Consider the following 14,220-nt stretch of genomic DNA (forward strand, 5'->3'; position numbering starts at 1 on the left):
TTAAAGCAGCATTTCCCAAACTGACTTCACGGGTTGTTTATTGGTCGCAGCTTGTGAAATAAATTCCCAGCGATGAACGGAACTAGGGATTAGGCAGTTAATAGCCAGGAACGCAGATTACAGTTTGCGTCTAAAAATGGAACCTTTTCCTAAAGCAAAGGTCAGCTCAGAGTTACCGAGGGGATTGTGGAATGGAAGCTATGCTGTGTGATTCTGTGCCATGAAACTGGGGCTCAAGTCCAAGTGTTAGTCATCGAGTTGTACAGCACGGAAACAGGCCCTTCAGCCCATCTATTTCATGCAGTCCTAGTAGCCATATTGGACTAACCCAGTCAGGATGGACAAGGTGGGCTGATGGGCCTCTTTCTGTGCCCGTATGAGTTTAGCTTGGAGATACAGCACAGAAACAGGCCCTTCGGCCCACCAAGTCCGCGCCGACCAGCGATCCCCGCACACCAACACTATCCTACACACGAGGGACAATTTACACCTATAGCAAGCCTATTAACCTACAAACCAGTACGTCTTTGGAGTGTGGGAGGAAACCGAAGATCTCGGAGAAAACCCACACAGGTCACGGAGGAGAACGTACAAACTCCGTACAGACAGCGCCCGTAGTCAGGATCGAACCAGGGTCTCTGGCGCTGTGAGGCAGCAACTCTACCGCTGCGCCACCGTGCTACCCAGTTTAGTTTAGTTAGTTTTTAAAATGGTGTGTTTGTACCAGCCTCAACTACCTCCTCCAGCAGCTCATTCCATGCACCCACCACCCTTTGTGTAAAAGAGTTGTTCCTCATGTTCCTATTCAATCTTTCTCCCCTCAGCTTCAACCTATGTCCTCTAGTTCTTGATTCTCCTACTCTGTGTAAAAGACTGTGCATTTACCCGATCTATTCTTCTCATAGACAATAGACAATAGGTGCAGGAGGAGGCCATTCGGCCCTTCGAGCCAGCACCGCCATTCAATGTGATCATGGCTGATCATTCTCAATCAGTACCCTGTTCCTGCCTTCTCCCCATACCCCCTGACTCCCGCTATCGTTAAGAGCTCTATCTAGCTCTGTCTTGAATGTATTCAGAGAATTGGCCTCCACTGCCCTCTGAGGCAGAGAATTCCACAGATTCACAACTCTCTGACTGAAAAAGTTTTTCCTCATCTCCGTTCTAAATGGCCTACCCCTTATTCTTAAACTGTGGCTCCTTGTTCTGGACTCCCCCAACATTGGGAACATGTTTCCTGCCTCTAACGTGTCCAACCCCTTAATAATCTTATACGTTTCGATAAGATCTCCTTAATGGTCTACCAACTCTATAACACATGGATATGCAGGAAATGGTGGGATATGGAGTAAGAGGAGCACGTTTAACTTGACATGTGGGGTTAGTGCAGGAACAAGGCAAAGACAGAAATAATCTTAGTCATAGGGTCATACAGCTTGGAAACAGGCCCTTCGGCCCACCGAGTCTGTGCTAACCGTTTACACTGATCTTACACCAATCCCATTTGCCAGTCTCCCCACATCCCCTCAACCTCTCTCCCTCCCTTCAGATTCAACCCCTCACCCTCACACGAGGGGCAATTGTCCCCACCAACCTCAACTACTTTGGGATGCGGGAGTAAACCCACTTGGTCACGGGGAGAACGTGCAAACTCCGCAGACAGCACCCATGGTCAGGCTCGAGCCTGGGTCTCTGGCGCTGTGAGGCAGCAACTCTACCAACTGGTACTGTTGAGGCATTGGTTGAGTTGCTGCCTCACAGTGCCAGAGCCCAGGTTTGACCCCGACTACGGGCGCTGTCTGTGCGGAGTTTGTACGTTCTCCCCGTGACCTGCGTGGGTTTCCTCCAGGATCTCCGGTTTCCACCCGCACTCCAAAGTCATGCAGGTTTGTAGGTTAATTGGCTTGGTATAAATGTAAATTGTCCCCAGTGCGTGTAGGATAGTGTAAGTGTGCGGGGATCGCTGGTCGGCGCGGACCCGGTGGGCTGAAGGGGCTGGTTCCCCCTCTGTAACTCCGAACTAAACTGCTCCATTGATTGTGCCTTCAGATTGAATAACAGAACAGTCACGAAGGGCTGAATGGGCTGATGGTTTCATAAACAATGTTCGCCTAGGACTTCAGCACAAATTCCTCAACAAGTTAAAAGCTCCGGATTCTACAACTTTAGTGGCGTTAGTGGACTCAGAAACCTTCAAAATTCGTCTCCCCCTGAGCCCGAGAAAGCATTTGAAACTTGGATGTGAAGTGGTGCTGGAAAGCTCTCAATGTAAACAGGAGGGGGCTGCTTTTCGGGGCCAGATGGTTGACTTGAAGAAATGTTTTTAGAGAGCGTCAGTGGAGAGAACTGACTCCTCACCTACTTACTCGAGCCAGGGATATAAAGGTCCCAGTCTTCGGTCTTGCCTGAAATTTGGAAGTGCTTTACAGACAAACGTTTCTGTGATAGTGTTGTCGGTGTGGAGCATTGCAGGTGCTGGGAGAGGGATTCGGTTCAGTTTAGTTTAGCTTAGGGATACAGCACGGAAACAGGCCCTTCGGCCCACCGAGTCTGCGCCGACCAGCGATCCCCGCACATCCCAAACAGTCATTCCAGGTGAGGCAGGGGTTCACCTGCACCTCCTCCAACCTCATCTATTGCATCCGCTGTTCCAGATGTCAACTTCTCTACATCGGCGAGACCAAACGCAGGCTCGGCGATCGTTTCGCTCAACACCTTCGCTCAGTCCGCCTCAACCAACCTGATCTCCCGGTGGCTCAGCATTTCAACTCCCCCTCCCACTCCCAGTCTGACCTTTCTATCATGGGCCTCCTCCATTGTCATAGTGAGGCCCACCGCAAATTGGAGGAACAGCACCTCATATTTCGCTTGGGCAGCTTGCTCCCCTGACATTAGTCTGAAGAAGGGTCCCGACCCGAAACCGAAACGTCACCCATTCCTTCTCTCCTGAGATGCTGCCTGACCCGCTGAGTTACTCCAGCATTTTGTGAAACCCGCAGATTAACACAAGCCTACACATCACTAAGGGCAATTGGCACTTATACCAAGTGTACAAACCCAATCCAATTAACCCACAAACCCGCACGTCTTTGGAGTGTGGGAGGAATCCAGGGCACCCGGAGAAAACCCACGCAGGTCACGGGGAGAAGGTACAAACTCCGTACAGATCAGCACCCGTGGTCAGGATCGATCCCGGGTCTCTGGCGCTGTGAGGCAGCAACTCTACCGCTGCGCCACCTTTCTACAGCACTAGTGTTTAATCCCACTATCGTCCATCTCAAAGCAGCTTGTGCTCTCCCTGGCTGCCATCTACGATGTCTTTGCTCATTAGTGAAGCCTATTTCTTGGAATGCTCGTGAATGTTTGTGAAGCTGCCGTTTATAGAAGGTGCAGTAAATATAATGAGGCCGCCCGCGTGAATCTGCCCTTAAGGACTCTCTGGGCTTGTCACAGAGTGGCCCGTGACTTTGATGTCCATCTCTCTGTGATGCAGCTTCCAAATACGCGATGGTATTAATAAACCTCGCGGCAGATTGCAAGTAACTGCCAGCATGGGGCTGACTGTGAAGAAGTGGTGCCTTTTAACACAAATTGACCTACAAATTGGTGAGACTAGGGGCGGTCACGGCGGCGCAGCGGTAGAGTTGCTGCCTCACAGCGCCGGAGACCCGGGTTCGATCCCGACCACGGGCGCTGTCCGTACGGAGTTTGCACGTTCTCCCCGTGACCTGCGTGGGTTTTCCCCGAGATCGTCGGTTTCCTCCCACACTCCAAAGACGTGCAGGTTTGTAGGTTAATGGGCTTGGTAAATGTAAAAATTGTGTGTGTAGGATGGTGTTAGTGTGCGGGGATCGCTGGTCGGCGCGGACCCGGTGGGCCGAAGGGCCTGCTTCCGTGCTGTGCCTCTAAAACTAAAACTAAAAAACAAGAGGTCTCGGGCGCCGCGAGGCAGCAACTTCACCGCCGTGCCACACTGCCGCCTGTTAATTCAAAGGGGAGACATCTGGGCCAATATTAGTGCAGCGCACTAGCGCAGCAGGTAGAGCTGCCGTCTCACACCACCAGAGACCCTTCCATTCCAATGCCCCTCCAATGTGGCATCACCCAATGGGACTGCATACACTCGGTCTTGCCCCCCCCGCAATACAGCAACACTCCCTTCATCTCTACCATCCTCCGATTAGCCCTTCTATAGAGTATAGGAGCAAAGAGGTCCTTCTGCAGCTGTACAGGGCCCTAGTGAGACAGCACCTGGAGTACTGTGTGCAGTTTTGGTCTCCAAATTTGAAAAAAAGGATATTCTTGCTATTGAGGGCGTGCAGCGTACGTAGGTTTACTAGGTTAATTCCCGGAATGGCGAGACTGTCATATGTTGAAAGGCTGGAGCGGCTAGACTTGTATACACTGGAATTTAGAAGGATGAGAGGGGATCTTGTTGAAACGTATAAGATTATTAAGGGGTTGGACACGTTAGAGGCAGGAAACAAGTTCCCAATGGTTGGGGGAGTCCAGAACCAGGGGCCACAGTTTAAGAATAAGGGGTAGGCCATTTAGAACGGAGATGAGGAAAAACTTTTTCAGTCAGAGAGTTGTAAATCTGTGGAATTCACTGCCTCAGAAGGCAGTGGAGGCCAATTCTCTGAATGCATTCAAGAGAGAGCTAGATAGAGCTCTTAATGATAGCGGAGTCAGGGGGTATGGGGAGAAGGCAGGAACGGGGTACTGATTGAGAATGATCAGCCACGATCACATTGAATGGCGGTGCTGGCTCGAACGGCCGAATGGCCTCCTCCTGCACCTATTGTCTATTGTCTATTCTCCACTACCCCTCCAGTTGGGCAGGAAATCCTAGGCCCTGCCCCCCTCCCCGACAGGCCATCATCACCCATCTCTGTTGCCCATCAACCACTCTCAGTTACACCACAACCAAGATAGAGTTCTAGGGGCTAGCGGAGTCAAGGGATATGGGGAGAGGTTGGGCACGGGGTACTGATTGTGGATGATCTGCCATGATCACAATGAATGGCAGTGCTGGCCCGAAGGGCCGAATGGCCTCCTCCTGCACCTATTTTCTATGTTTCTAACAGGGCAGGTAGACACAAAATGGTGGAGTAACTCAGCGGGTCAGGCAGCGTCTCGGGAGAGAAGGAATGGGTGACGTTTCGGGTCGAGACCCTTCTTCGGAAACGTCACCCATTCCTTCTCTCCAGAGATGCTACTTGACCCGGCTGAGTTACTCCAGCATTTTGCGTCTACCTTCGATTTAGACCAGCATCGGCAGTTTTCTTCCGACCCAGAGTTTGCCCCCAGTCTGCTGCCCTTCCAATAAGGGACAAGCTCCCTCCAATATGCCAACACCACCTCTCATCTCTGTTATCCTTCCGATGGGGCATACACTGCCTCTGTTGGCCCTCCGAATGGCCATACACCATCCCCTTGCCCCTCCACTGAGAGCCATACACCATCCAACCCCCCTACATAAGACCCCCACCCCCTCGTGGGACCCCCACCCCACAGAACCTCACACTTTGAGGGATTCCCCTCACCCCAAACCACGGGACCCCCACGCTGTGTGACCCCACCCTGTGTGACCCCACCCCCCTCTCTATAAGAACCCCCCCCACCCTCTTGGAATACCCCCAACCTTGGGAGCCCACAGCTTGTGAGATTTGCCCCCAACCTCCATTCCCAACCCATCCCCCACATCCCCTCGGACCACCCCCTCCCTCCACGTGACCCACCCCACCCTCTTCACCCATCCCCCCCCACCCCATGTGAGACCCCCCCCACACACACACACAAACACACTCCCATGGGACTGACCTCGGTCGCTGGCTGAGCTTCTAGCGGCCGCCCCCGTTCCTTCCGGCATGTTGGGCTCGACACCGCGTGGAGGACCTGAGGCCGAGAGGAGGAAACCATCAGTGGTGGGGATAGGTGAGGGGACGCGGGCCGAAGGGCGGGCGGCCTGGTTCCCGGGGTCTGGGGGGGGAGGCCACGGAGTTTGGGCTCCCACTCTCCAAAGCCCCCTCCCATTCCCAGCCCCAAAGACCCAACACAGCAGGGGGGGGGGGGAGACGAAGGTAGACACAGAATGCTGGACTAACTCAGCGGGTCAGGCAGCGTCTCTGGAGAGAAGGAATGGGTGGCGATTCGGGTCAAGATCTTCAGTCGAAACGTCACCCATTCCTTCTCTCCAGAGATGCTGCCTGTCCCGCTGAGTTACTCCAGCATTCTGTGTCTATCTTCGGTGTAAACCAGCATCTGCAGTTCCTTCCTGCACAACCAAAATCTGCACGTCTTTGGAGTGTGGGAGGAAACAGAAGATCTCAGAGAAAAGCCACGCAGGTCACGGGGGGAACGTACAAACTCCGTACAGACAGCGCCCGTGGTCAGGATCGAACCCGGGTCTCTGGCGCTGTGAGGCAGCAACTCCACCGCTGCGCCACCCAGATAGGGTTGCCAACTATCTCACTCCCAAATACGGGACAAGGTGACGTCACCGCCCCGCGCCCCACATGACCTTACCCAGCCAGCGGCCATGTGCTCCCGCTCAAGCAATGGTGGCCGCCTGGGCCGGGAGGCGTGTTGCTACGCAACCTCCGTTAGCCGGCGCCTGGGCGTCCAGACCTAGACTGTCCGGTTTAAAATGTCGGAAACCTGGAGTGTCGGGACCTAATCTGTCGGGACCTACAGCGTCGGGGCCTACAGTGTCTGGGCCTACAGTGTCGGGACCTACAGTGTCCGGGCCTACAGTGTCGGGACCTACAGCGTCGGGGCCTACAGTGTCGGGACCTACAGCGTCCGGGCCTACAGTGTCCGGGCCTACAGTGTCCGGGCTTACAGTGTCCGGGCCTACAGTGTCGGGGCCTAGTGTCTGGGCCTACAGCGTCGGGGCCTACAGTGTCTGGGCCTACAGTGTCCGGACCTACAGCGTCCGGGCCTACTGCGTCCGGGCCTACAGTGTCCGGGCCTACAGTGTCTGGGTCTACAATGTCGGGACCTACTGCGTCCGGGCCTACAGCGTCGGGGCCTACAGTGCCCCCCGGGCCTAATACGGGACAAGGGCGGTCCCTTACGGGACAAACCAATTTAGACCAAAATACGGGATGTCCCGGCTAATACGGGACAGTTGGCAACCCGAGCCCCAGATGACATCTTCCCCGGCACATACTGTAGATGAGTTGCTGCTCCTGATTTGGCCCAGCTGGTCGACATGTGGCTCTCGAAACCCCCCCCCCCCCCCCAAATATCTGCAAGCTCGGCACTGACACTGCAGATGGGACTTCTCACCCGATCGGAATTTCATTTAAACAGAATTCCAATCGGATCATCCCATCCTGTGGCCGTTTCCCACATGTTGCTCCGAACACAGGCACAAAAACAGCAGCCGACATTGCCCAAGACTTGCCCCACCCCCGGTCGCTCTTCCTTCCCCCCCACTCCCGTCTGGCGGGAAGGTACAGAAGCTTGCAATCCCGCACCCCCCAAACTCAGGAACAGCTTCTTCCCGAAGGTAGACGCAAAATGCCGGAGTAACTCAGCGGGCCAGGCAGCATCTCTGGAGAGAAGGAACGGGTGACGTTTCAGGTCGAGACACTTTCTTCAGACTCAACAGACCTCAGGACAACCTTTTCCCCTTTGTTATCAGGCTTGTGAACGGTCCTTCCACAAGCTAGGGTACCGTCCGATTCACCTCTACCCCATTGCGGATTTTGTCTGTGGAACTGATGCGCTACAATGCTGAGAACTATATTCTGCACTCTGTGTCTTCCCCCTTTGCTCTGCCGACTGTACTTGAGTTTGACACAGTCTCAGAATAAAGTGGAGACCGTTTAAAACTGAGGCGAGAAAAAACTTTTTCACCAAGAGAGTTGTGAATTTGTGGAATTCTCTGCCACAGAGGGCAGTGGAGGCCGATTCACTGGATGAATTTAAAAGAGAATTAGATAGAGCTCCAGGGGCTAGCGGAATCAAGGGATGTGGGGAGAAGGCAGGCACGGGTTACTGATTGTGGATGATCAGCCATGATCACAATGAATGGCGGTGCTGGCTCGAAGGGCCAAATGGCCTCCTCCTGCACCTATTTTCGATGTTTCTATGACTTGATTGTGTTTATGTATAGCATATCTTGTCTGTATGGACAGCAGGCAAAACAAAGCTTTTCACTGTACCTCGGTACATGTGACAACAAACTAAGAGGGACTGAAACTAAACTGAACTGAAGGTCGACACAAAATGCTGGAGTAACTCAGCGGGTCAGGCAGCATCTCAGGAGAGATTCGGGTCGAGACCCTTCTTCAGAGACTCCAGTATTTTGTGTCTACCTTCGATTTAAACCAGCAACTGCAGGTTTTTTTTCCAAAACTGAACTGAACTGAAAATCCTCAAAAGGTCTCAGGAAATTGAAGGCACATGGTGATCTTGACTGGCGATCTGTGTAAGAAGGAACTGCAGATGCTGGTTTAAACCGTAGGGACAAAAATCTGGAGTAACTCAGCGGGACAGGCAGCATCTCTGGACAGAAGGACCCAAAACGTCACCCGTTTCCAGAGATGCAGCCTGTCCCCGCTGAGTTACTCCAGCTTTTTGTGTCTATCTTGACTGGCGATCCGGCTATTTCGAGACTGACATGTGTAATATTCTTTGCGTAGCCCACTGAATTCCTCGAATTACCTTTCTGTTTACACACAATTAGAAACTTCCGCCTGTCTCCCCTTATCGGGGCAAGTATGTGACATTGTCTGGCCAGGAAATTCCATTGAGGGAGACTGGTCCTCTAGATGGCTCCCAATCACATTTTAATTTCTATTTTGAGCGCAGTTCTCAGCCAGAGACTGGCGACATATTTTTAGGTTAAGCTGCGATTATGATTTTAAAAAGTGATTGATATTCATGTTGTTCTACAAGAAGAGTTTGGTTTAGTTTGGTTTACAGATACCGCGCGGGGACAGGCCCTTCGGCCCATCGAGTCCGTGCCAGTCAGCGATCCCTGTACACAAGCACTATCCTACACACACTCGGGAAGGGACGATTTACGATTTTTTTATAAACCGAAGTCAAATTAACCTACAAAACTGTAGTTTAGAGATACAGCTTGGAAACAGGCTCTTCGGCCCACTGAGTGCGTGCCGATCAGCGATCACCAGCGATCACAACTAGCACTAACCTACCTACAAACCTGTACGTCTTTGGAGTGTGGGAGGAAACCGGAGCACCCGGGGAAAACCCACGTGGTTACAGGGAGAACGTGCCAACTCCGTACAGACGGCACCCGTGGTCAGGATCGAACTGATGGGCCAAAGGGCCTGCGGGAGTCCAGAACCAGGGGCCACAGTTTAAGAATAAGGGGTAGGCCCTTTAGAACGGAGATGAGGAAAAACCTTTTCAGTCAGAGTTGTGAATCTGTGGAATTCTCTGCCTCAGAAGGCAGTGGAGGCCAATTCTCTTAATGCATCCAAGAGAGAGCTAGATAGAGCTCTTAAGGATAGCGGAGTCAGGGGGTATGGGGAGAAGGCAGGAACGGGGTACTGATTGAGAATGATCAGCCATGATCACATTGAATGATGGTGCTGGCTCGAAGGGCCGAATGGCCTACTCCTGCATCTATTGTCTATTGTCTATTATCAGGCTGTATCTCTAAAGTAAAAACTAAGGCACTCCATCCGTCTGAAGAAGGGTCCCGACCCAAAACATCGTCTATACATTTCTCTCCACAGATGCTGCCTGACCCGCTGAGTTTCTCCAGCACTTTGTGCTTTGTTCAAGGTACCAACATCTTGTGACTCTGAATAATTAATGTTAGTCAAAGAGAAGGGTATTTGGGGACTTGTGAACTGCCCTGGAATCATGGAGCCAGAGAGTAATACTGTGTGAAAACAGGCCTTTCAGCCCAACCTGCCCACACCGGCCAACGTGTCCCAGCTACACTAGTCCCACCTGCCTGCGCTTGGTCCATATCCCTCCAAACCTGTCCTATCCATGTACCTGTCTAAGAAAATAACTGCAGATGCTGGTACAAATCGAAGGTATTTATTCACAGAACGCTGGAGTAACTCAGCAGGTCAGGCAGCATCTCAGGAGAGAAGGAATGGGTGACGTTTCGGGTCGAGACCCTTCTTCAGTCAGACCCGAAACGTCACCCATTTCTTCTCTCCTGAGATGCTGCCTGACCTGCTGATTTACTCCAGCATTTTGTGAACATGTACCTGTCTAACTCTTTCTTAAACGTCGGGATAATCCCAGCCTCAACTACCTCCTCTGGCAGCTCGTTCCATACACCCACCACCCTCTGTGTGAAAAAGTTACCCTTCAGATTCCTATTAAATCTTTTCCCCTTCACCTTGAACCTATGTCCTCTGGTCCTCGATTCACCTACTCTGGGCAAGAGACTCTGTGCGTCCACCCGATCTATTCCTCCCATGATTTTGTACACCTCTATAAGATCGCCCATCATCCTCCTGCGCTCCAAGGAATAGAGACCCAGCCTGCTCAACCTCTCCCTGTAGCTCACACCCTGGCAACATTCTCCGCACCCTTTCCAGCATGTGCATCTCCCGATCTATTTCTCTCATGATTTTATACAGTCATTTCCCTGGAATTATTCCACAGCGTTTTATTTATAATTTAAGTAAACTTTCAATTAGGGTGGCCACGGTGGCGCAGCGGGTAGAGCTGCTGCCTCACAGCACCAGGGACCCGGGTTCGATCCCGACTACGGGCGCCGTCTGTACGGAGTTTGTACGTTCTCCCCGTGACCTGCGTGGGTTTTCTCCGAGATCTTCGGTTTCCTCCCACACTCCAAAGACGTACAGGTTTGTAGGTTAATTGGCTTGTTGTACAGTATGTGTAAATTGTCCCTAGTGTGTGTGTAGGACAGTGTTAATATGCGGGGCGGACATGTTGGATCGAAGGGCCTGTTTCCACGCTGAAAACTAAATTGAAGGTATCACAAAATGCTGGAGTAACTCAGCGGGTCAGGCAGCATCTCTGGAGAGAAGGAATGGGTGACGTTTTGGGTCGAGACCCTTCCTCAGACTGATGGAAGATTCACTTACTCTGGACAAGAGACTCTGTGCGTCTAAAATGTGCGTCTGTGCCTTACTGTCCTCCACTCTGCAGCAACAGGGAGACCGGGTCTTTGCTCCTTCAGCTGTTCATCGTACCTTAGCCATCGGAGGCTGGCTCCACGAGTCTGACCCTGTAACTGTCTCCAGCTGGAGACTATTACGCTGCCCAGCAGACACTGACTGCAAGGGCCAGAATGTTATATATTAAAACAGAATAATTCCCATGGGCGCACGCCAGGATTACATCGAGACTAGGAAACAGCGCAAAATGCCTGCCGGAGTGCTCAGACCACGCATGAACGGAGCTGGGGAGGAGTGGGTGGGGGTGGGGAGGGATGTGGGCAGACCCTACCACCCCAAATCCCGTCACAACTCGGGTCGCCAACTGTCCCGTATTAGCCGGAACATCCCTTATTTTGGGCTAAATTGGTTCGTCCCGTACGGGACTGACACCCATGTCCCATATTAGTAGGGTTGCCAACTTCCTCACTCCCAAAGAAGGGACAAAGGGTGACGTCACCGTCCCGCGCCCCACGTGACCTCACCCAGCCAGCGGCCACGTGCTCCTGCTCCACCAGAGGCAGAGATTGATAGATTCTTGATTAGTACGGGTGTCAGGGGTTATGGGGAGAAGGCAGGAGAAAACAGATAGATCAGCCATGATTAAATGGCGGAGTAGTCTCGATGGGCCGAATAGCCTAATTCTGCTCCTAATGCTTACAAAATTATGAATCATCGTAGTGTGTTGTAATGAAAAGTTTACTTTAGTTTAGAGATACAGACCCTTTAGTTTAGAGATGCAGGGATTTAGGCCCTTCGGCCCATCAAGACCACACCGAGCAGCGATCCCCACACACTAACACTATCCGACACACACTAGGGAGAAATTACATTTATACCAAGCCAATTAACCTACAAACCTGTACGTCTTTGGAGTGTGGGAGGAAACCGGAGATCTCGGAGAAAACCCACGCAGGTCACGGGGAGAACGTGCAAACTCCGTACAGACGGCGCCCGTAGTCAGGATCGAACCCGGGTCTCTGGCGCTGTAAGCGCTGTAAGGCAGCAACTCTACCGCTGCGCCACCGTGACCGACCTACACATTTTAAAGCAAGATTCCAATTAATAGCCGTGAGATAAAGCTCTAGGAATTTGGTGGTTTTTGTGAGAGGAGTTTCTTCGAATTGGAGTTGTGGGGCTTTTACGCCATTCTAGGAGGGCAGCAGAGGTCTTAGTTTAAATCACTCATCGACCTCAGGAGTTTCAGCCAAGATTTCTAAAGCTGGATCAGTTCCCAGGAGGAGGGAGGTTAGCAAATGGTAAACGCAATGAAGTGGCGCAGGTGGTAGAGCCGTTGCCTCACAGCGCCAGGGATGTGGGTTCGATCCTGACCTCGGGTGATGTCTGGGTGTGGCGTTTGTACGTTCTCCCCGTGACCTGCGTGGGTTTTCTCCGGGTGCTCTGGTTTCCACCCACACTCCAAAGACGTAAATGATTGCAGGCTAAATTGGCTTCGGTAAAAAGTTGTAAATTGTCCCTGGTGTGTGTAGGATAGTGCTCGTGTGTGGGGATCGCTGGACGGCACAGACGCGGTGGGCCGAAGGGCCTGTTTCCGGGCTGCATCTCCAAACTAAACTAAAAGTTAAAAATAAAGTTTAAAAGTGGCGCAGCGGTAGAGTTGCTGCCTGACTGCGCCAGAGATCCGGGTTCGATCCTGACCACAGGCGCTGCCTACACGGAGTTTGCACGTTCTCCCTGAGACCACGTGGGTTTTCTCCGGGTGCTCCGGTTTCCTCTCGCACCCTAAAGATGTGCGGGTTTGTAGGTTACTTGGCCCGAGTGTGTCGGGGGATAGATGAGAAAGTGGTATAACGTAGAACTAGCGTAAACGGGTGATCAATGTTTGGTGCCAACCTGGTGGGCCGAAGGGCCTGTTTCCACGCTGTAGTTCAGGTTAGTGATACAGTGCAGAGAAAGGCTCTTCGGTCCACCGTGTCCGCACCGACCTGCGATCACCCCGTACACTATCCTACACACAATTTACAATTCTTACCGAAGCCAATTAACCTACAAACCTGCACCCGAAACGTCACCCATTCCTTCCCTCCAGAGATGATGCCTGACCCGCTGAGTTACTCCAGCATTTTGTGTCAACCTACAAACCTGCACGTCTTTGGAGCGTGGGAGGAAACCGGAGTTGCCGGAGAAAACCCACGCAGGTCACGGGACGAAGGTCAAACTCCGTACAGACAGCACCCGTAGTCGGGATCAATAATAGACAATAGGCGCAGGAGGAGGCCATTCGGCCCTTCGAGCCAGCACCGCCATTCAATGTGATCATGGCTGATCATTCTCAATCAGTACCCCGTTCCTGCCTTCTCCCCATACCCCCTGACTCCGCTATCCTTAAGAGCTCTATCTATCTCTCAAACCTGGGTCTCTGGCGCCGTGATTTGAGAATCACCTTCTGGATGGAGAGTGGGGCCCGGATCCGGAAAGCATTCCTTTCGGGAACGTGTGGAAACGGAACCAGAGCTTTCAGGAGGGAATTGGATGGAAATAATTTGCAGGGAAACGGGACAAAGGATCGACTGATGGTCGGCAGGCTCTCTTGTGCTTTGAACAACTCGACGGAGCTGGAATGAGACACGGATTTCGAACCCAGAGGTGAGAGAGCAACCCAGGGAAATCCTACGAGTGCTGCCAATAAAACATAATGAAATTCCTTCTAGCCTGCATGGAGATTTGTCTCTCCCCTGCTGTTTAATTTACAGACAAGAACATCAGTGTGTACTGTATTAGTCAGTCAATGGAGCAAGTCCAGAGAACATCACTTTAACCCACAACCACGCTATTAAGTTTCACTGCCGACTCTACTGAGAAATTCTCCCTGCTGGAATGTCCTACCCTTTTATTATTTTTAAAATATCTTCTTTCCCAGGGCTTGTTAAAATTAGACGGTCACATATTATAGAACAGGCCCACAACGGGATGTCCTAGGCTAGACACAAAGACGAGGGAACTTCAGGAGGTTCTGAAGAAGGGTCTCGACCCGAAACGTCCCCCCATTCCTTCTCTCCAGAGATGCTGCCTGTCGAGGGTTGCCAACCTCCTCACTCCCAAATACGGGACGAGGTGACATCACCGCCCC

General features: G+C 52.1%; 1 protein-coding gene across 1 annotated transcript in view; it reads right to left on the bottom strand.

Moving 5' to 3' along the window:
• plekhg2 (pleckstrin homology domain containing, family G (with RhoGef domain) member 2) overlaps positions 1–11,223 on the bottom strand; it is a 75,028-nt gene extending 63,805 nt beyond the window's left edge. The window contains 2 exon segments of the mRNA XM_078430956.1: positions 5,824–5,898; positions 11,058–11,223. Of these exon segments, the coding sequence (XP_078287082.1) occupies positions 5,824–5,872 (49 nt within the window). The 5' untranslated portion in view covers positions 5,873–5,898; positions 11,058–11,223.
• Positions 11,224–14,220: the final 2,997 nt, after the last annotated feature.

Source organism: Rhinoraja longicauda, chromosome 41 (assembly GCF_053455715.1).
Source record: "Rhinoraja longicauda isolate Sanriku21f chromosome 41, sRhiLon1.1, whole genome shotgun sequence".
NCBI classification, from domain to species: Eukaryota; Metazoa; Chordata; class Chondrichthyes; order Rajiformes; family Arhynchobatidae; genus Rhinoraja; species Rhinoraja longicauda.